This window comes from Histomonas meleagridis, assembly GCF_020186115.1.
Source record: "Histomonas meleagridis strain 2922-C6/04-10x chromosome Unknown contig_36, whole genome shotgun sequence".
Lineage (NCBI taxonomy): Eukaryota > Parabasalia > Tritrichomonadida > Dientamoebidae > Histomonas > Histomonas meleagridis.
In genome coordinates this window covers 238,569-262,826 of record NW_027150879.1, presented here as the reverse complement: position 1 = coordinate 262,826, position 24,258 = coordinate 238,569, and the positions used below count along the sequence as shown (strand labels likewise).

Genomic DNA, 24,258 nt, shown 5'->3' with positions numbered 1-24,258 from the left:
TTAAACAAGGTCGAAGTGATAATGTACATGTTTGACTTCCTGATGCATCATCGTCTCCAAATACATCTTCGTCTGTTGAGGAACTTTCAAAAAATGTTAACGAAGCCTTAAGTCCTATTAGAGGCTTCCTTTCATCTTCTTGAGACATTTGAGGTTGATAAAAGTGACGCTCGAGCGCGGGTATTGTGAAAACTGTTTTTTGTTCGTTTTGCACTTAGCCGGTATATTTGTATACTTTACGCCGTAAAATTATCAAAAACTTGGGCTCGATTTTTTTGGTTTAAAGTTTTTGACCTCAAAACAACCTTACAAAATTGAAAGATTTATTGTGCTTTCAGTTTGACGATAGAAGTTTTTCAATGAAACAATTTATTTTATTCGTTACAACATTTTGTGGACAAAACGTTTTGAAATTCGAATTTTTTAATGAAAAACTGAAGGTTCTAATGTAAACTTGCAGACATATTTTCCTCCAGTTGAAAATGTTGCATCACTTGGTTCTGTAAATATTTTGATTTTGCCTTCAGAAAAGAAATATGCACATGCTAAATAAATTCCCATATCAACATAGGATTTTCCTGAAGCATCAAATAATTCATACTCATAATTTTCTTTGACATTTAACCTCATCGGTTGATTATTCATGGATGTTGGACATTGACGAAGATACATTAAGAAATCATGTTGATTTCCTGCTTCTTCTTCTTTCATCATTTTACCTGCTTTTACATCATAAAAGAAGGTATCAAATGGTTTCCTCTTTGGTCCGGACAAAAAACCAATAAAATAATCTCGATATCTCTTTTCTCCAGCTTCAATACCATAGGCAACAACAACTGGAATTTGGAAGTCAGGATTTGATTGCTCAGCAAGTCCTTCATTAAATGTTCCTCCAATCCATACTGTACCAATTTTATGTTGAGTAAGCTTCATAACGGCAATGTGTGCTCTAAAGGAAGCATCAATTAAATATTTGTTGTAATCTGGCGTATTAACTTTATCTTTTGGTATTTTAATTAAAAGCCAACCACTTTCATTGGAAATAAAGCCAAGACGTCCAATACCAGGACCATGAAGTCCAACTGAAGCATCAGTACCATAAGGTGCTTGAATTTGATTTACTTCATCAACAATTTGTTGAACAATTTTTTGCTTATCTTCAGACCAAACACCAGTATAATTTCTAACACTGTGACGTGCCTTTAAGGCTTCTTCAATCGAAAGAAGTTGTTCTTGTGCTTCTGTTTCCATTGACAAAAGTGAAGTGTGATCAAAGCGGTTGCATTCAAATATGTGATCGGAAGGTATTCAAAAGGTGTTTCGGTCAAAAAATTCAATTGTACCGAAGTTTCCATCCGTTATGACATTTCACTTTTAGAATCCATTTTAATCGTATTTTTCACCAAATTGAGAGGATTTGGAAGTTTGGTCAGCTTTTGAAAATAAAAAAGCAAGATTTAACCTTTTTTAAAATTTAAGATTCATCTATTAAATGAAAAGTTAAAAAATTATTATTTATTTTATCTTAAAAATGATTTTGCTTGTGTTGGCATTAATATTGATTCGGCACATTTTTGCAAAATAATTTGATGAGTTTATTAAAAATGTGGAAATATCGCTCCATATTTGCAAATACTATTGTAGAAATTTAAATTACTAACAAATTCTTATAAATTTTATTCAAAAACAATTTCGCAATAAAATTTTATTATATACAAATGTTTATTTTTTGTTTTTCTCTTTTAAACATTTAACACATCTAATTTTTGTATTATCCTTTGCATTGCAACAATTTTTGCATACGCAAAGTCCACAACATTTACATACATATTTTGGAGTTTTAATTCCGCATATAGCGCAAGCATAAGAACTCATTTTTGTAGCGATTGATTCACCATTTCCGTCAATATTACAAAACACGGCAACGTTTTTACTATTTAATGCATATAAACTTTTTCCCATATTTAATAACTTCACAGCTATTATTGATACATGTTTAAACAAATTAATTTCTTTCACATATATAAATTCATTTGCTTCAAAATCGTAATTCCAAAATGAAACATTACCATTTAAATCACCGAAAACTAAATAAAACATTTTATCATTTTCGGATATATCAACAGAAATAATTTCGTTTTGAAATTTTTGTAATAAAATTTCTGTTCCATTAATAGTAAACATATGAATAAACTTTAAACCAACTCCAACGATTAAATTATATGAATCATTAATTATAATATTATTACATTTATTATAAAAATTGATTTTCCGAATAAAATTCGAACTTGAAACATGAAAAATGAATAAATATTTATCATAAGCGATTCCAACAATGTTTAAATGACTTGAAATTATACATTTATTTAAAGTCAGAAATGTAAATGAATAAAATTCATAAGGCATAAAACAAGTATTTAAATAATTAAATGATTTAATTTGTAATGTTTCATTAAATATTACCGAATATATTATAATAATTCCACATTGTAATGCACCAGCAAATAATAATTTATCATTCGAAAAACAACATTTATCAAATGAATTAAATTCATAAATAAAATTACCAATTTTCGCTTTAATTATATCAGTATTAAAACTCTTAAAAATTTCAAAATTATCTTTTAACCCATAAATATAATTATCAGATATAAATGTTGTATCATTTGATTTAGAATGAAATGACATTAATAATTGATATGAAATATTATTATTGTTTGTATTTATTAAATAATTATTAGTTTTATTTAATGTGGGATGTTCTTCAGTAAATAATTGAGTTGGAATTATTCCATTTATTTTTGCATATTCAAATTTATTATTTATCCCATTAAAATCAAATCCATAACAACATGGATGAAATGAATTATAAACATTATTTGGATCTTTTTTATTTCCTGATTTACACCCAAATATTAAATCTATCCATTGATTTAATAAAAATGTTTTTTCAAGTTTATCTCTTAAATAAAAAGTTAGTTGGAAATGTGATGTGAAATTGGCTGGAATTTTAACGTTTTCTATTAATTTAATTTTCGAATTATTTAATTTTTGTTTATTAACATTTACATAAATTTCAGGAATTAAATACATTTCTGGTATTAATTCTTCAAGTGAATTTATATTATTTTTATCTTTTAACATATCCCAATCGGTTTCAAATGAGTTAAATATATCTTTATTATTATTTTCATTAATGATATTATAAAATAAATCGAATGGATGAATTCGATATAAATAACGTGAAACAATATAAAACGTTGAATAAAATTTGTTTCCATAAATGTTTTTTCTTTTACGTTTTGAAGAGAATTGTTCTCCAATATGTTTATTAATTTTTCTATCAAAATCAACCCATGGCATTATCGGATATTGTATTAAATTAGAAAAACTTCGATCAGAGGAAATATTACAAATCAAAATATATAAAAACGAAGAAATCTCATTATTAATCCACAAATTTTTAAACTCATTAATATTTAAAACATTACAAAACTTATTCGAAAAAGATAAAGAAAAATTCGATTCGATTTTTGGAAATGTTTTTGAAAAAGGTTTAATTTCAATAGTTTCATTATTATTATAATAAAAGAATAATGAATAGCCTTGAATAAACCATAGCTCTAAAGCAGGTTTATCATAATATAATCTTTTTAATGAGAATAAAACATCGAATTTGTTAAAAATTAAAACTAAATGACCGAAAAACATTGTAACATTTCCATAATATTTTGATGTACATTGATTCATGAAATCTTTAATTAATAAATTACTTGATTTTTCAGTTAATATTAAAGTTTCTTCAAGAGATTTTGATTCAGTTAATATATAATAATTATCTTTAGTTATAATTAAAACAGAATTAATTTGAATGTTTCCATATATTAATGAAATGTTTAATAATTTTTCGATATTACTTTTACAAAGTAATTTAAATTCTAAAAATTTATTTTTCTCTTTTAATACATAAAAATATTTCGAAATAAAATTCGGTAAATTTTGTGGAATTTTCGTATCATTTACTTTATAATAAATATTTTTTGTTTGTAAGTTATTTAATACATTATAATAAGGAACTTGAATTGAAGGAATTGAAATCGGATGAACAGAAGAAACAAATTCATAATTCTTTGATACATTAAAAGGTATTAACATTGCCAATTCATATGAATCTTTTTCATTATTTAATTGTATTAAGTTATATCTTTCTTTAAACCAAAACATATTTAATTTATGTATTAATTCATTCATATAATTTAAGTTATTAATTTGATAATTTATTTGTTTTATTGTGGAATTTCGTCCTTGTAAAAATATTTGTGTACAATCTTTTTGTTTATTTAAGTTCATTTTAATTTTCTTATCAATTATATCTTTAAACCATTTAAAAAATCGATTTTTGTTCTGTGGTATATCTGAATAAAATAATGAAACATAAGCAATATCAATAAATTCTTGAACAGGGTTTTTATATAAATTCTTTTTGATGTTTTTATTTAATGAATTTACAATTTTCTCATTCATGTTCATAAATAATGAGATCCATATACTTTGACGACAATCATATGAAAGTTTTTTGAAATTATCTCTTAAAAAAGCATTACATAAATGTATAAAATAACTCCAATTGATTAAAAAAATTGGATTAAACACTAAATTCGAAAATGTTATAATGTTCATTGAGTTAAAATCATTTGTATATGTAAGAATTCGTTTAAATATCGAACGAATATATGTAACTGCATATGAATTTGACTCTAAATCAAAATCTTTTAATGATAAACATAATTGATTAAATAAAAGATAATGATTTCCATCCCAAATATTTGTTTTACAAGTAATTCGAATAAATCCAAGTGTTTCAATGATTGGTGTTTTAACTTTAATAAAGTTTAAAATTATATTTCTGTTTACAATAGAAAATATTTCATCGTTTGTATCTAAATTCCAAACTAAAAACTTTTTTAATGTTTCTGAAATTTTATTAGAATCAACTTGACATAAATACAAATTTACGATTTTAATAACAAATTCATGTAAAATCGGATCAATTTTATGGTTTATTAAGTCATTATTTTCATTATTATTATTAATGTTATTAATGTTTGATATTTCAGATTGATATATTGTTAAATATTTATTTGTAGAATAACCAAAAAACAAATCATTTGTTTGAAATGTATTAAATATTAATTCATCACCGAAAAGTTTTAATTCGATTTTATTTTTTTGTTCATAAATATTATTCGGAATTCCAAAATATGATAAAAATATTATATCATCTTGGAATTGTTCTAAACTAATTTTAGAATTCTCAATTAAATAATAAGTTAAATTTAATATTCTTAGTTTTAATGTGTTTTTAGAGTTTTTGTTTTGATAAAGATAACAAATTAAAGGAAATATCGTATGTAAAGTTTCAGGATTACGAATTTTATATATTTGGAAATTTGTTTGATATAAATCAATCGAATTATCATTTGTTAAAATCGAAAACAAAAATTTCCATAAATTTATATCATTAATTAAATACTTAGTAAAATATGGAATGTTTTCTTTAAGAGTTTTAAAATTGATATAACATTTACCATTTACGAAATTAGTCGAATAAATTTGTAAATATTTTGTTGAATATTTTTGGGATAAAAACATTAACAAATTTAATGGAATTACTTCTAAAAAATTTTCATTGTTTTCAATTAAGTGTTGTATTATTTCTTCTGATTTTTTGTTTGTATCAAAAATATGAATTAAAAATGATTTCTTTATTAACTCGTTATTATTTTGGAATAAATTTTCCAATATTTGGAATAGAATTGGATTATTTATATTAAAATTTGTTTTTAGATCAAATAGAAAATGTATTAATGAAGTTGATATTAATATTTCAGTATTAAAATTATTCAAATTATAAAAAATATATTGAAATATAATGTTTTGAAGATTTTCGTTTAACATTTGCCATAATTCATAATTAATAAAAATGATTTTAAATGATTTCCAATTAAAACCATTTTTTTCAATTAACGAAAAAATCAAATTTAAAACATTTTCATTTACAAATTCGATTTTTTGTATTAATAATATTCTTAAATAAGGCAACAATTTATCGATATAATTCGGGTGATAATTACATATTCCATTAATAATAAAGACAAAATAATGATAAAAATCAATTTTACTTTGTGTATCCAAAACATTTTTTAATATATTTGGAATACCATTAATATATTTCAAATGATATAAAATTCCTTTATATTCGATTTTTGTAATTCCATTACCTAAATTATATTTTATTAAATCATTAAACTTTATAAGATAAGAAGTTCTTGGATTTTGACTTTTTGATCCAATAATTACTGAATTTGTTTTCCCTATTTTAATAACATGATCATTTTCATAATCAAATTTAATGATTACATTTTCGTTGTTAATATTTATTGAAATTTTATGCCATTTTTTAGGAGTACATTGATAAACTTTTGGTGGTAATGTTTGATTATATATATAATCAATGATGATTTTGTTTTCTTCAAGATTAATAAACAATTTATCATCAATACAAACTAAATTTGTTTTTTCGTTTTGTTTACATTCATCATAATAAAATAAAAAATTAAATTGTTTTTCATTTATTACAACATATGATTGATTTTGATTAAAATGAAATTGAAAAAAATCAAAATTCGGATATTTTTCATTAATCAAATTATATAAAATTTCCGGAATATTAATTATATTAAATGCAGATTTTCTATTCATATAAAATCTTCCTAGAACATTAAAAATATCGGAGTTATAATCAATTAATTTATTATCAAAAAGATATTTCGATATTTTATATTGTACACCAAAATTTAATATGTTATAATCTTTTAAAAAACAAAAAATTGATGGAATTTTAATATCATAATTATAATCATTAAACATATGGTTTTGTGGTATCCCAAACATAATTTTTATTAGTTGTTCATCATCATTATATTTTTTATATAATAAAGAATTCGTAAAGTTCTTTAAAATTATTTCATCAAGTTCTTTATATGGTCCACCATTAGCTATATATGAAAGAGAATCAACACAATAATTATTTAATATGTTAACAATAATTTGTTTAAAACATTCTTTAAAGCCTAAAATTATATTTATGTTTAATTCTTTTAAGTAATTATTGTTCGTTTTGTTGGAATCATTATATTCGATTTTGTTAATTTTATGCTTTAAATGATATAAATCTTTATATTTTATTTTGGATAATAAAACTTTTTGCTCTTTATCAGTAAAAGTATTTATATATTTCTCTAAAAGGGTTATTGGAATTGTGTTTTCTTCAATAAGATTTGGATTCGAAATCGTAAATTTTAACATTTCACTCGAAATATATTTGTCACATAAGTCACGAAATGAATTTATGGCTTCAACTTTGTTTAATGAAAATAGTTTGATGTAAATATTACAATTATTAGTAATGCGAATTATTGTATTGAATTTCTTGAAATCAGGTTTCTCTGTGGTTTTTCGCATTAAAGTAGTGACAAGGTGCAAGTGTTCATTAGAACCAATCTTATCAATTTTATCAAATATTCCTTTGGCTAATACATTATTGATTGGAATTTGTGAATATTTAATACACCTACGAAGCATTCGAAACAATGAATTGGATATTGGTTTTCCTTTGTGGAAAATGGAAAAATTATAAATGTCAAAAAAATTTGTTTGCATCATTTTATTACAAAATGGAATATTTATTGAAAAATTTTTAAACAAATCATACGTTTCTCCTTGTTCAATTGTTTCAAAGTCATCACTTTGATTATTTATGATTGATTTTATATTATTTAAAAAATTAAAAATTGTTTCTGAAATATCTTTTTCTTTAGGAATAAAAAATGATACTGAGCTAATATCTATAAGGGCTTCTGGTGTTATTTTTCTTTTTGAATAAATAACTAATAATTCTTCAGATCTTTTTTCTATTTCTATTTTTGCTGAATTAGGTATAATTTCTTTTGATGCATTTTGTAAATATGTTATATTTAATTTAGTATTTTCTCGGGATGTTTTTTTCTTTAATTGTTCTAATACTTTCATCCCATAAATTTCTAACGTTTTCAAGGACGTTTAAGGACAGCGTTTTTCGAATAGCCCTTTTATATGATTTTACGTCATATTATAATATTATATAGGATTTATAATTTATTAAATAATTGTTTATATATATTAATCGTTAAAAATTATTTATTTAAATAAATGAATAAAAAAATGTTTATATATAAGGCATATTAGTGCGGGGTTATTAATATAGTCCTTTATAAATAATAAATATAAACATATAAATTTTAAATAAATAAATAAATAATTTGGCTTCGCGAAGGTGACACCCCATCATTTTATGGAGAAGAATATATATGTGTGTGTACATAGTTCGGATCGATGTTAGGAGAATGTAAAAAACAAGATTCTTTAGCTAAAAACGTTTTTCACATTTGGGTGATTGACGCTTTGTTGCTTTATTTTGACCACTAAATGTACATGTATATGTAATATGATATCTATATTTTCCTGTTTGAGAAGCGTGAAAGGCATACAAAATTTCCATGTAATTTCAAGTACATATGATGTAATATTTTTAAATCCCATATAAGGGATTGTCAATATACATGGGTTGTCCATATTGCCACTGTGCAAATTCATGGAAGACGTCCTCTTTGCGGAACAATATATATTGCAATAGCTGCAGTTCGTGATACTGATAGCTCTCGTCCATGTACAGCGAATGTTTGCTCGTGTATTTTTTCCGGGTATAGTTCAGTCTATCCAATTATTTATAATTTGGAAATAAAATAATTAAATAAAACAGCAACAAATTATTGATATAAAACTAAATATAAATTAATGAATTATCATCATTACTTATAATCAATATAAATATATTTAAAAAGTTCTTTATTTCTTGAATTTAAAATCAAACTTAAAACATTTAATCTGTATTATTTTTTATAAAATATTTAAACAAAAACACATTCCCCGTCTTAATAGATGAAATAAGTTCCTCTATATTTTTATTATCTTTATCGATTAAAAAGGAAAGCATTCCATAATTATATTATAGGAAATATGATGAGAAATTGTAACCTGTAGCCTTGGACAGCAGCTTTTCCTTTTGTGAGTTCGCGTTGGAACCACAATGAGTCAACACAGTGTACAAAGAGAATGTGTGGGAGATAGATTATGAAAGCGACGTTTATCGAAATTGGATGAAGTATTGTAAACATCAGCTCGATGTGGATCATCATTTGCTTTTTGAACCATTTTACGAAAGCGCCTCCAATAAACATTGGTTGGTTCGAAAATAGTTCAAAGATCTGAATACGAACAAATTTAGTTTTGGACAAATTATAACATTTTTTTATCTTGACTTTATTCGTAGCAACGACTTTATCAAGGTAACATCAAGTTTCTTATCTTCGCTATTAAGTGATTGATCATTCTTTGTTCGAAATATTTCGTGGTGGGATCACAGCCTTCATCATATGATGTTTTTACTTTCCATGCAAAGGAATGAAAGATATGGTAGTTGTACACTAAATCCAGTCATACGGACAGGATATGGAAATCGAAACTTTACTTATTCATTAGTTGACAAGCAATTAGAAAAGTTTACTGTATCGTTCTTGTTGTTGGCAAGCAGTAAGCGTCCTCCGACGATTGAGAGGGAACAACCGATCATGGAAAAACGGTCTCTAATGAATTTGTTAAATATGAATCCAAAAAATTGTAACTGGGAAACACTTCTATCAATAAATCAAGCAATTTTTGGTTTGAATGATGAAAATTTCACTAAAACTTTAGGTTTAATAATCAATAATTTTGATGAAATCCATCCTTTATCTTATGATTTAATTATTCTTCAAATGATATATTATTCCTTTGTAATTAAAAATAATAATGCAAATATATTTTTGAATATTACAAAAGAAATAAGAGCATTTGAAGAGAGTAATAAAATCAAATCCAATATATTTGATATATTTGGGCAATTTCTTAATAATAAAAATACAGATGAATCATCTTATCTTCTTGAAGCTATGATTGAACATAATTTTCTTGAACCAAATATTGTAAAAAACAATCAGAGTGCTTATTTTGTACATTATATGTCTAAAGATAAATTAACAATCTATTTAAGGGAACATGATTTTGTAAATTATGAAGAACTTTCAAAGAATGATTGGGAATTACATAAGAAATTAATTAGAGAAGGACATAATCCAAATGAAATATCAAAAATAATTCGAAATGATGAAATAGAAAAACTTCAAGAAATATCATCGCAAACAAATTTTGATTTTAATCAAAAAATTAAACCATCACTCTATGAAATATGTTCATTCATTGATGAAGATTATGTTTCATTAATTGATTATGCAGCATTTTTTTCTTCAGTTAAATGTTTTAAATATTTACTTATGAATGGTGCAAATTTAAAAAATACAGGTAAATATGCAATTGCAGGCGGAAACCTTGAAATCATTCATTTATGTGAACAAAATCATTCATCATTTGATAATGCATATGAAACTGCAATTGAATTTCATCGTAATGATATTTTTAAATATTTTTATGATAATAAATTAAAAGAAATTAATAATTTAGAAAAATTAGGAAATCTTTGTATTTTATATCATAACTCCGAAATATTCTCATTTTTACTTAAAGAAGGAATGGAAATCAATAATGATATTATTAATGAAGCAGCAATGATTGGAAATATTTTTTTAGTTGAATATTTTCTTAAAGAGCATTCAATTCCGCATGATATATTGGTATTTTCAGCAGGATCAAGAAATATTGAACTTGTTGAATACGATTTAAAACAAGAAGGAATTGATATTAATGTTAAAGATATTTATTTGTTATATTTGATATTTATTTTAATAATTTAATATTTCAAAATAATATTTGGAAATTATTTAAAATATTTTATACAGCACTTATGTTAGCATCTTCAAAAGGTCATACAGAAATAGTTAAATTACTTCTTGAACAAGAAGGAATTGATATTAATGCTAAAGATATTTATTTGTTTTATTTATAATTTATTTTAATAGTTTGTTATTTCAAAGTAATATTTGAAAATTATTTAAATTATTTGGAACAGCACTTATTAATGCATCTTGGAATGATAATACAGAAATAGTTCAATTACTTCTTGAACAAGAAGGAATTAATATTAATGCTAAAGATATTTATTTGTTTTATTTGATATTTATTTTAATAATTTGGAAATTCAAAATAATATTTGGAAATTATTTATATTATTTAAAACAGCATTTATGATAGCATCTTCAAAAGGTCATACAGAAATAGTTAAATTACTTCTTGAACAAGAAGGAATTGATATTAATGCTAAAGATATTTATTTGTTTTATTTATAATTTATTTTAATAGTTTGTTATTTCAAAGTAATATTTGAAAATTATTTAAATTATTTGGAACAGCACTTATTAATGCATCTTGGAATGATAATACAGAAATAGTTCAATTACTTCTTGAACAAGAAGGAATTAATATTAATGCTAAAGATATTTATTTGTTTTATTTGATATTTATTTTAATAATTTGATATTTCAAAATAATATTTGGAATTTATTTAAATTATTTAATACAGCACTTATTTTAGCATCTAGAGATGGTCATACAGAAATAGTTAAATTACTTCTTGAACAAGAAGGAATTGATATTAATGCTAAAGATATTTTATAAAATATTGAAACCATTAATTATTCATAAAAGTTAACATTAACAATATAATGGTTTTTTATTCTAATGAGCATTTGTTAACCTTATCTATTTAATGTACATTAACACTTTCAATTTTTATATATACAAGTAAACCGAAAACTTTTTAGGGTAAGGGGCAAGAGCACACGGTGTTTGTTAATGCAGAGAAAACGTATAAGACTCGGCATTTCCTGATAAAATTTATTTATGCTCTAAATTTATAAAGAATAATAATTTTTTTTTCTTTTTACATTAAAATTTTTCTGTAATTCCATCTTTATATAAATATATTTATGTTTTATTTCAAATATATAAAATGAAAAAGTGAGTCAGACCAACAACATAGCTATAACATCTTAAAAAGAAAAGATATTTTGCCAAAAATATGAAAAGATAAATGTACTTGTCATAGCATATACGAAAACTAGTAATTACAAATATCAAAATGTCACTGGAATTTTATTAATCTTAGATTTACTTTTTATCAGGCTTTGCTGATGCAATGTATCTCCCAATGATAATATATAACAACTGCTAAAATTTTGATTATTCTACATTTACCAATTAATGATGATTGAACTGCTCTTCTTCCTATATTAGATCTTCCCATATTTCTTCTTGTCAAGATTGTAAAATTTGATTCATCAATGTAAATTTGTTGAATACTTTCTGATAAATTTGTCGCTTGATTTATATAATTTAATAGCTGTTTTAATTATTTCTGATGTATTTGCATTTACAGAAACATAACGAAGCTTTTTATAAGAAACAAAATTTCCATCCAAATGACAGTAAATTGTAGATATAGATATTTGATCATTTGGTATTTCAAAGTGTTCTAATAAAGCATTTTTGATTTCGAGAAGTGTTGATGCGCTGTTTTCTTTTACATATAGATTCATACATCTCAGGAGGAATGATTATATGATGAGGACCTTTATTTAAAATTGGTGGACAATTAAAATTATTCTCCATAATTTGATGAGTTCTTCTTCTAATTGTCCTTAAAGACATTCCAAGAGCTGATCCTATATTAGGATCTTCACCATTTATAATTGTTTTTGTTAAAGCCTCTAAATCTTTGACACGAGGTATATATCTGGGTATACATATTTCAAAATAATGTATAAATACGACATTTTACAACATAGAATATAAAAGATGCTTGACTGTAAAAAAATTCGATTTTTTAAATCTTGAATTTTATGATTAATGATATAAAACGATTGGGCATCTTGAAAGGAAAATGGCCAACATGATGTGAAAATTATATAGAGGCTAATTAATATTTTTCTATCAAATTCGTGCTGTTTCGTTGATAATTGTTATTTCAATGACGATATGTGTAAAACATATATTGTGAATTGTAAAATTTTTATTCAGAATTTATTTTCAATTATTACTCGATAAATCTTGTTAAACAAATTTATTTTCGTATATAAAAATGTTCAATATATCTAATATAAATATGGTGATAATGATGTCAAATAAAAGATATTTTCATTTTGTCAAAAATGCAGAAAGATAAACGTATTTGAACGCCAATTCTATCAAGAATACTGTTAATATCTTCAGAAAATAGTCCTATCGAACATTCATATACTAAGTATATAAAATAAAATAATATATTATTATTCGATTCCATAAAAGATAGGCATCCGAAAATGTCCTAAGTAATATCGAATTTCGAATGTTTTTTTTTTTTTTTACTCTGAGATCTATCTCTGTAAAAAAATTGAGATCTTATAACGGTAGGTATATAATGCGATCGGGATTGATCCCGAAAACCCAAAAGGGAGCCGGGCCGGGGTATATATACCTACCTAAAACTATTGACTCTAAAGTGACAAATAACCGTCGTTTTTACCTATTTGACATTCTGAGTGAAGTATACAAATACTACGTAAAGTATAGAAACGATAACAAAAAATTGAATGACAACATTCTAGTGAATACTAGAACAAAAACCAGATTGGTGAGCAATAACTCTAATTAATCGTTCTAAAATTTCAGAAGACATAATTTTTTTAATATTTTTATCTACATAAATTAAAAATTGAATCTAGCTGATTTTATATAAATTATCTTGTGAATTTTTTTATAAGAAATATGTTTTTGTGGGTACATTAGGTGTTGTGATGATTGTTGTTTTTAGAGGATGTCCTGTCTAAAGGTTTTTCAAGGCATTGGATGCCTTCTTCATGCACACAAAAAAAATTGATTTTAATCCAAAAAAATTGTTCCATTCATTAGAGGGAAACAGTTAATTAATTTCATCTGCTGAAAATAATAAAAAAGCAAATAAGAACAACAAATATTTATGAGAGCGCATCAACGGAAAGTTGATCCAATATATCAGAGAGTGACTCGTACCGCTGCAGTTTGAGGTCCATCTCCTCTTCGAGAACCTTCTCAGGGTTTTCGATCAAAGAATGATACAAATCAATAATAGCCTTTTCATTTGATGTTAGAAAAAGGCAATTGTCTTCGACCCAAGGAATGATCTTCTTAATGAACTCAGCTAATGACCTAAGCTCCTTGGTTTTAATTTCTGGATCATTAGATTCAATTGTATTTAAAAAATTGAATATTAATATGTATTGCCCTGTTTGATTGTAAGCTATGTCATCTAAGCTGAACTTGGTAAAGTGGATGTTGAATCTGTCAAGTAGTCGAATGACATCAAAAATCTGTGAAATTATATTTGATGCTTCTTGTGAACTTAAACAGGAGCAATTCTGAATCAAAGACTGTAGGCTTATGCAACTAATATTATCTGATGTTCTTTCAAAAACAAGATATAATTTTCCATTCTCTACAATAGGCGGCATTAAAGATCTTGGAATGTATTTAGAATGACACTCTGTAAAAATACTATACTCCCGTTGAAAATTTTCGTTGTCAGATGATACTGTCAAATATTCCTTCACAAAGCAAGATCCATCACAAAAAAAGCTATCGTAAAGGATAAAGTCATTGCCTATGCAAAGGGAGTAGTTTAGTTCTACAATCGTATAATTTTCTGCTTTTTTGTTTATTGGTTCTTCTTCATCATGGATCATGAGAATGCCACTTTTTGTCAACAATAATGACAAATTTTCAATATTAAATACTTTACTTGACAAACAAAATGTTCTTAGTCTGTGTTGTTCAAGCTAAAAAAATGATAAAAATCGTTTTTATTCCGATTAATTTGTAATTGAACATTACTGTGATTCTTTTGATATAGTTTCTTTTTTTTTTTTTATGCATAATTAAAATCAAAATCACCAAATTAGTGAAAACAAAATTCTTGATAAAGCCTTTTATACATTTGCATGATTTATTGTATAAACTTGCTTAATGATGTTTGAAGCAATCTTTCAGTTTAGCCCTCTTGAAATGAAAATATCGAACGTTCGGCACCTGACAACTTTTCAAATTACGATGGCCGATTTTTCAGTACTTAAGCTCAACATTTTTTGACGACCAAATAAAAATTTTCTAGTTAATCGCTATTAGCTTGAGTAATATACATTTATAGGTGAATACCTCTAGATAACAAAAAACGCAGTATAGTATAATTGGCATGAAATTCAATTTATTAAAAAGAAAAATTATATAGAAACATTAAATAACTTATCTAATATGCTGGTCATGGTAAATACAACAGTAATGGGATGCAGCCAGTTATAAAAATTTATATGTAACTCGTAGGAAATTGATTATCTTAATTAACTTCAAAAATATAATTTTACCTTAATCTTGATTTTTCGATTTGTCATTTTGATCTGATTACATATGATGACATAAAATTAATTAGCACATGTGATATTGGTGATGCATGCTAAAAAATTTTTTAGGTACCTGTGGATTTGTATAGTTTACTTAGAAAGCCGTTTAGTAAATGGAGTTTCTCTCTTTTCTTTCATCTTTGGAAAATTCAGGAAAGGAAGATAATGATGATAGCGATAAAAGCATTTCTAGTAGCAGTGAAAGCGAAAATTATGATAATTATGAAGAAGAATCAGCAGAAGAATATGAAGTCGAAGCTATTGTTAATGATCGAATTGTTCATAGGCGGAGACAATTTTTATTAAAGTGGAAAGGGTATCCTGATTCAGAAAATACTTGGGAAGATGAAAAAAATTTAAATTGTCCAGAATTAGTTAAAGAATATTTAAAAAAAAAGAAAGAAAAACAAAATGTATTGCCACCAAAAATGCCTCCGCAAGAGCCAGCGCTAGCACCAACACCTTCACAGAGAGCTCCTTTAAGATCCAGTACATTATTCAAGCTAACTCCTCCTAAACCAATAAAGAAGCCAGGTGATAATATTGAAAAAATCATCAAATCTCAAAAAACTCCTAAAGGCTGGGTCTATACTGTAAAGTTAAAAGATTCTTCCAACACATCTGATGTTCATTCGACATTATTGAAAAAAATATGTCCTGACATTGTTTTAAATTATTTAGAAACAAAAATATTAAAAACTTCTCCATAAACTTTCTTAAGGGATATCCACAACAGACAACAATATTAAATACTTTACATATGTGAATTTACTATCGTTTTTAATAAAAATTTTTTATTTCTTTCGAAATTGATCGGCCAAATAAACGTTCACTTGATAAGTTGCAACTTATTCCTTTTTTTGCTTCTTTTTTTATTCCGCATCCAAATATCTCATTCAAAACTACAAGTACAAAAATCGAAGAAGCTACAGAATATTTTCATTTGCCAACATGGAAAAGAAATTATCATACATGCAACTCACCAAAAAGCGAAATTAGTTGCTCTCAGCTATTAAATGCATATGACACAGTCCGTTTATGGGAACAAACAGTTAAGGACATTCCATTTATGGATGATAGGATAGTCGATATTTCAATGTTTTGTGGATTAGGCAATGTCCTATTGCATGCAACAACCGGTGCCATTGTTGCTGTTGCACTTAATCGTTCCATTTTTTGCAGAGTCAACCTTACAAATGAAGGGTTACTATTTTCAGAGTCATTTCAAGTTCATCAAATTCCAAAAAATTATAAGCGCAAGTCCAAAAACATATACACTCTTGAGAATTGGCCTAAGACCAATTTTACCATGCTTAAGACTCTTAAAAAGCCTTTAAAACAAGCTTACATATATCCACATTTTCTCTTAACAGATCCATATTTCAATGAATTTGTTCGCACCCATTTTGGTGTTCATTTTATTTACTTCCTTCAGAATCGTATTATGTATTTTGCTGATTGGGTTCTCGAATATGTCAAGAAACAGTTTAAAAAAGTGCCAAAAACCGTTAAAGTTTTTGGAATTCACATTCGATATCATTATGCGACTACATCCTTCATTAGCGATGGGAAGCAGCTTGTTAATGTTTTGTTTCCATTTTTAGATGATTATATTCTTAATGATAAACCATATATTTTTTTGACCACTACGAAATCAGATTTCATTTCACTTTTTCAGCAAAAATATTCGAATAGAATGTTTTTATCTGATGTGACCAAAGTCGCAGATGGGAAAAAATCTGATGCTATATGCGATATGTGTTGTGTTATGATGTGCGATAAAATGATCGGAACTTATCGATCAACATTTTCATTGATGGCTGCAATGAGGTCATTGATGAGAGCTTATTACGTCACTGATGAAGTGGATTACATATTTAGATTCACTTCTTCTCAAGCGGGATTAGTGTCAATGGTTGTGGATCATTTAAATTATAATTATAACCCAAACTTTAGAACTGTTGTGGGCGATAAATATGAAAGCGGCTTGAGAGCTTTTTTCTATTATTTTGCGATTTAGAATTATTTTAAAGATCTTTAATAAATATATTGTTTTTGTTTTATGTTTGTTTTTTGGGAAAAAAGATAAGTATTTTTTGGTTGTGATAGAACATTGGGTGGTTTCTTTATTGTTAAAATGATTGAGTTCGAAATAAATTGATAATATTTATTACTTGAACTAAAAATGTGCATTATATGATACTTTAATCAAATGCACCCATGTTGATATTAGTTTTACTGAAGAAGTTGATATTGTCTGGCTTGTTAAGAACAAAAACAAAAAACAAAATTAATAAACGGCCATCTGTACGTTAAGATATACAGATATTTACAAACAAAATGAAATCAAGAGAACAGAATGAAGAAATTGCTCAACTTAGAACAAAAAGGAAAAAAGAACTAGACAGATTTAATTTTGATGAAGTTAAAAGAATTGACAAAAGAATTCAAGAAATTCATTTATTTGAAAAAAGAGAAGAAATTAGTCGTATTTATGATGCCTTTGAAGACGAGCTTGAAAAACACCTTCAGAATCACATTGAAAATACAAAAGAAATAGAAAAATATTATCAACAAAATTTGCAAGATATCAAATTAAAATACCATAAAAAATTCCAATTGATTCAAAAAAAGCATCTTGAATCTCTCTCTGCACTTGAAGAGGAATATACAGAAAATAAAATGAAGCAAAATAAAAGAGGAGTTCCTCAACAACTTAAAATTCTTGAATCAGCTAAAAAAGAAGCAATTTTAGGTAACTATGAAAAGGCATTGGAATTAAAAGATTTATCAAGAACAATCGCTCAAAAGAATGTCGAGGAGCGATTAAATAAAATTGAAGAAAACTTTATTGAATCAAGAAGTAAATTAATTGATCAGCAACGATTAGAACTTTTGCAAATGTCAGAATCTTTTCGTGCTGAAAAGGAAAGAGCAAAAGAAGTAACTGATGAAAAACATATACAAAACAACAATAACAGAGATGTAAGATTAATTGCAATATTTCATAATGCAGTAATAAATATTAATAAAGTTGGTGGAAGAAAATCTGCTAAAGAAGCATATTCATTATTCAGTGAAATAATGAAAGACAATTGTTCAAAATATCAATGTCCTTTTCCAGTGCTTCCACTTCTAAACGATATAATAGCAAATGTGAAGAAATATCAATCAAAATCCTCTGTTACAAATCATAGAAGATAATGTACTTTGTATATATTTAAAGAATATGTGTTTTTTCTATTTACTTTTCATGAGAATGTGAAAAAATTTTTGATTGAATTTTTATTGAGAGAATTTTAACTTCTTCTTTTAGCTATTTAATCAACTCCCTTGAGTAAATCAATGATTTCTTCATTTTCATTTGCAACTGCATAAGACATTGCTACTTTAAAACTCTTAAATTAACACCAAATTTTCTTAATATATTTCAAATGAGTATAAAAAACGTCGAATGAAATGTTTGAACATTTTTCACAGTGATATCAAGTCCTTTTTTCTGGACAAGTAATTTAACTATTTCTTCACAATTATTTTTAGCAGCAATTAAAATTGAGGTATTATGACATTATATTAAATTCCAAACTCAATCAAAAAATTCTAAATAATTAAAATCATCATTAAATAACTTAAAATTATATCATTAGAATTAAAATCAATATCTTCTTGTTCAAGAAGTAATCTAACAGCATCAACGCGATTATTTCTAGTTGCACATATTATAGCTGTTTCAAAAATATAAAATAAGTTCCAAATAAAATTATTAAATCCAAAATTAAGAAAACATATTTCTTATAAATATATTAAACATTTTGAGTATTTATTTCAATTCCATGTTGCGGAAGAAGTAATTCCATGACATCAATATAATTATCAGCAGCTGCTAAAATAAGTGGTGTATAAAATAATTTATATAATTACCAAAATGAATTTTAAAACATGAAATCTTTAAATCAAATTTTAAATATAATTTTATAATATTTTGAACATTAATATCAATTCCATTTTGTTGAAGAAGTAGTTTAAAAATCTCAGCATGCCCATATTGAGCTGCACAAATAAGAGCTGTTCTAAACATTAAAAATAATTTTCAAATGAATTTATGAAATTTCAACTTAAAAATATGAACATCAAAATTATTTAAAAAATATCTTTAGCATTGAAATCGATGTTATCTTTTTCAAGAAGTGATCCAGCAATTTCAACGCTATTAAATGATGCTGCTAACATTAATGCTGTTTCAAAAAATTGTGACAAATACCAAATATTTGTTTAAAACATAAAGTGATTAAAATAATCTTTAAATAAAAAAGAAAGACATTTGATTCATTTATATCAATATCTTTTCTTTTAAGAAGTTTATTGGCGATCTTTTTGAAACCTGATTGAGATGCATACATAAGCGGTGTCATATATTTTTTAAATAATTTCCATATACTAAAATGAAATATCATGAAACTGTGATAAACAGCAATTATACTAAATTAATATCTTGTGGATTTACATAAATTTCATTTTGTGAAAGAAGTAATTTAACAATTTTTTTATATCCAAATTTACATGCAAGTAAAAGTGCAGATTCAAATAACTTAAAGAAATACCAAATATAAAATTTGAACTTTAAAATATTAAAATAAATATTAAATAGAACAAAAAAATATTTATAGCATTATAGTCAACATCACCTTGTTTAAGAAGTAATTTAACTGCATCATAATGTCCATTTTCAGATGCCCTCATAAGTGGTGACCAAAACAAATTAAATAAATACCAAAAATTACGTTAAAACATTAAATTATTTTAATGAATATTAGATAAAAAAAGTAAACAGTACTTTGACTTACGTCAATACCATTTTGTTTAAGTAACATTTCGACGTTTTCAATATTTCCATTTGCACTTGCAAAATAAATTGATGATTCATTAAATAGAAATAAATTCCAAATAATTCATTAAAACATAAAAAAGTTTAAATAAACATTAAATAAAACCATAGAAATACTTTTTGCATTAATGTTGATTTCTTTTTGTTCTAAAAGTAATTCGACAATTTCGAAAAGATCATTTTCAGATGCATAAATAAGTGCAGTTTTAAAATATTTAAATAAATTCCAAAAAATATATTTAAACACTAAAACAAATCAATAAACATAAAATCAAAAAAATTAAATATCTGTTTCATTGATATCAAAACTATATTTCCCAATAAGATATTTAACAAGTTCAATATTTCCTGATTTTGTTGCTAAAACTATAGCATTTTTAGGGAAATGCTTTGAACTAAGACCTTGATCAAGTAAGAACAAATTTCCAGCTTTTATTAATTCAACAATTATTGAATCATCAACTTTCATTCCTTCTTGAATTAAAAACTCCAAAATTGTATAATTTCCGCTTTGAATACATTTCTTTCCTAATTGAGTTAAATCGCCAACTTTAATAATTTGATTTTGATATAAATAATGAAAAATATTATTTTGATGAAATTCAATTGCTGTCTCATAAGTATCTTTAAATGTTGCATGACCTTTTTCACAAAGTCGAACAATTTCATGATGTCCACCAGCTACAGCATATTTTGCTGAGTTTTCTAAGTTACAATCACATTCCATTAAAAATTTAAAACATTCGATTGCGCCGAAAAATGCGGCGTAATCCATTAATGTTATTTTTTCATATGTTTTATTAATAAAAGAACATCTTTCATAAAGTGAAGGTTCAATTATTTGATTTTGATCGAAGTTAAATTCGGCCATTTCTTTGAGTTTTGCGACGTCATCTTTACGAATAATTTTAGCAATTTCTAATGGATTAGTTCCTTCATGAATAAATTGTAAATGCATTTTCCAATTATCATGTGAAAGATCGTCATAAACAGAAAAGAATTGTTCATGAAATGGTGCATTATCTTTTAAGATATTAATTTCTTCTCTCGTTTTATAATGTGCAAAATGTAATGACTTTTTATTCTTAACAAATTTTGGATCAAGTAATCGTTGTTCAATTAACATTTCAAGTAAATAATAAGATTCTTGTGTCTCAGAATGAAGTAAATACCATGTAAATATATCAAGTAATTTATAATTCGTTTTTATTATGTCTTGTTCTTTTGAATCAATTGTTTTTATTAATCTGAAATAAAGATTAAAATCAAGTTTTTGAGTAACAAAAGATGAAAATATTAATTTACAAACAATAAGATTGGATGTACATGGGAACTTATCACTAAATAATTCCATGACACCATCCGCAATTTGTTCAACATTTTCTTCATTTAATTCAAAAATTCGTTGTTCAAGATTTTGAAGACTTTTGATATATTCTGCACTTAAACGCATTTCTGGATCTTTCCGTGGTGTGCTTTCCTTCGTTTGTTTCGAAGAAGGCTTTTTATTTTGGACTGGAGCCTGACTTTGGTTTTGTCCCATTTTCCAAAAAAATGAAAAGACGTTGCAGTACTTTTTCAATGAACACACCACTCAAAATGTTTTCTGTTTTTACACAAAAATTAATTCTTGCTTTATTCAAATGGATCAACGCCATCTCCAAAATCGAAAACAATATCGTCCGGGTTAATTTCAAATGAACTATGTTCTTCATCATTGAAAGTAAAATTCGGAGTTTCTTTTTTATCATTTTCGTGATCAGAAACCTCAATCTTTTTATCTTCCTCTTTGGGCTTAGCCCGTTCTTCAAGCTTTTCATCCGCTTTTTTAGGTTCACCAATGATGCTTTCTTGAAAATCAAGATTCATATCGATGCTTCCACCATCAAACTCTGAGCCCCATCCACTGCTTTGAGCTTGAACTGTTTCTGCCGGAGGTGGATTGCTTCGAGTTGGGATATCAGATTTTTCTTTTTCTATAGTGCTGTTTTCTTCGAATGATATTTTCAATGGGTCAAATGGATCATTTTGTGAAGAAGTCTCGAAACTCACAACGCTCTTAACTGTGCTGTCTTTGAGTTCTTGTTTCTGGGAAGGCTGCTCTTTTTGAATCGGTTTTTCCGGTTTCTCATTTTTTTGAATAGGTTTTTCTGGTTTTTCACATTTTTGAATCGGTTTTTTCAATTCGGTTATTTCTTTTTGAATTGGTTTCATGTCGATTTTTTCTGGGTCGGATTTAATTTGTTTCTTTGTTTCTTCTACCTTATAATTTTCCTCTTTGGGCTGCGTTTTTAGCTTTCGATGTTTTGTGGGTGTTTGAGCATCCCTTTTTTCATGTAAGACCGAAGAATCATGTTTCCTAGGAGATATAGGGATACTAGATGTGCTATATTTTGATGTGCTGCTGAGATCTGATTGGAGTTTTGGTGGTTGTGTTTTGATTTTTTCATTATTTGGTTCAATGAAATGATCATTTAATCTCTTCTTTTTCCGATGCTTTGAAATCTTTTTGGCAGATTGTGGATAAGAGGGAATTGATGGTGCATGAGTTCGGTGAATTCTTGGTTTTGTAGGAGTTGTGGTATAAAAATCATATGATGTATTTGGAGTTGAACACATACGAATAATTCTGTTTGTCTCTTCTGCTAGCCTTGCACCTTCTGCTTCTAGTTCAGCAAAAGAAATTTTTCTATTGTAGTTAAAACTTCCACTTGAAGTTATGTAATTTGTTTCGTATTGTGTTCTATTAAGTTCACTTTCAAGTGCTGCTATTCTAGATGTAAGTTCTTCAATGGTTTCTTGGTTTCTAATTTGCAATCTTTCATATTCTTCCCTAAGCGATTTATTAATTGCTTTTAATCTTGCTTTTTCTTCTTTATATTCATAGGCTTGTTCAATGATTTTTGCTTTTAATTTTCTATTTTGATGAATGAGATGATTAATTTCTTCTTGTTCATTCATTTCTAATTTTAAACGTTCGTAACAGGTTGTCACTTTTATACGTTACAAGAAATTTAATACTTTCTGTTATGGAACAATCTATAAGGTTTTTATTGACAGAAAGTACTAAACTCAATGAACAAACTTTACTTAATACATATAATAAATTAAGTTCAAATGGAAATTCTTATGGATCTGATCTTTATATATTATTAGCAGAACGATTTTTTGAATTACCACAACCAATTCAAAAACATATTATCGATAAAGCAGAAAATATGGTATTAATGTATAATCGACTCCAAGAACCAATAAATCAATTTCAAATAAGAGCTTTAATTTGTCAATCTCTTATTTGTTATCATCGATCAAAGTCACAAAGAGGTGTTCCAGCAACTGAGTGCATTTTAAAATCCATTGATTTTTTATATCGAGCAATGAAATTAATTCAATCAAATTCTCTATATAATCCACTTTCTCTTCGTGCATCTTTTATTCTTTATCAAATAGCTTTTCCTTTTTTTATCAAAGAACAACGTCATCATTTATCTCCTATTACATCCATTGCAATACAATTACTTGAAACACATCTTACGAATAAATTTGATTCAACGTTACGACTTTACATTTCACTTTCCATACTTCATGGATGTATTTTAGATGATTCTGGTAAATCTGAAGAATCAGCAAAACAAATTCAAAAATTATTTACATTAATTCCAACAAGTTATGTATCACTACGTTATTCGCTCCTTCATATCTATGTTCATTTCTCACGCAAATCAACAAGTTCATTATTAAAATCAAAACTTGATTTAAATGAACAATTACAAAAAGCAATAATTATATATCAATCATCACGCTCAAATAACGCGC

At 25.7% G+C, this 24,258-nt stretch overlaps 3 protein-coding genes across 3 annotated transcripts; 1 reads left to right on the top strand and 2 right to left on the bottom strand.

The window, feature by feature from the left end:
• Positions 1–423: 423 nt before the first annotated feature.
• On the bottom strand, positions 424–1,251 carry GO595_005622 (nitroreductase; the record flags this gene model as incomplete). Its single annotated transcript, XM_067918885.1, has 1 exon — positions 424–1,251. The coding sequence occupies one exon, from the start codon at positions 1,249–1,251 to the stop codon at positions 424–426; it is 828 nt and encodes a 275-aa protein (XP_067774254.1).
• A 14,419-nt stretch (positions 1,252–15,670) lies between these two features.
• GO595_005621 (chromobox protein-like 5) lies at positions 15,671–16,267 on the top strand (the record flags this gene model as incomplete). Its single annotated transcript, XM_067918884.1, has 1 exon — positions 15,671–16,267. The coding sequence occupies one exon, from the start codon at positions 15,671–15,673 to the stop codon at positions 16,265–16,267; it is 597 nt and encodes a 198-aa protein (XP_067774253.1).
• A 5,810-nt stretch (positions 16,268–22,077) lies between these two features.
• GO595_005620 (uncharacterized protein) lies at positions 22,078–23,403 on the bottom strand (the record flags this gene model as incomplete). Its single annotated transcript, XM_067918883.1, has 1 exon — positions 22,078–23,403. The coding sequence occupies one exon, from the start codon at positions 23,401–23,403 to the stop codon at positions 22,078–22,080; it is 1,326 nt and encodes a 441-aa protein (XP_067774252.1).
• Between the last annotated feature and the right edge of the window lie 855 nt (positions 23,404–24,258).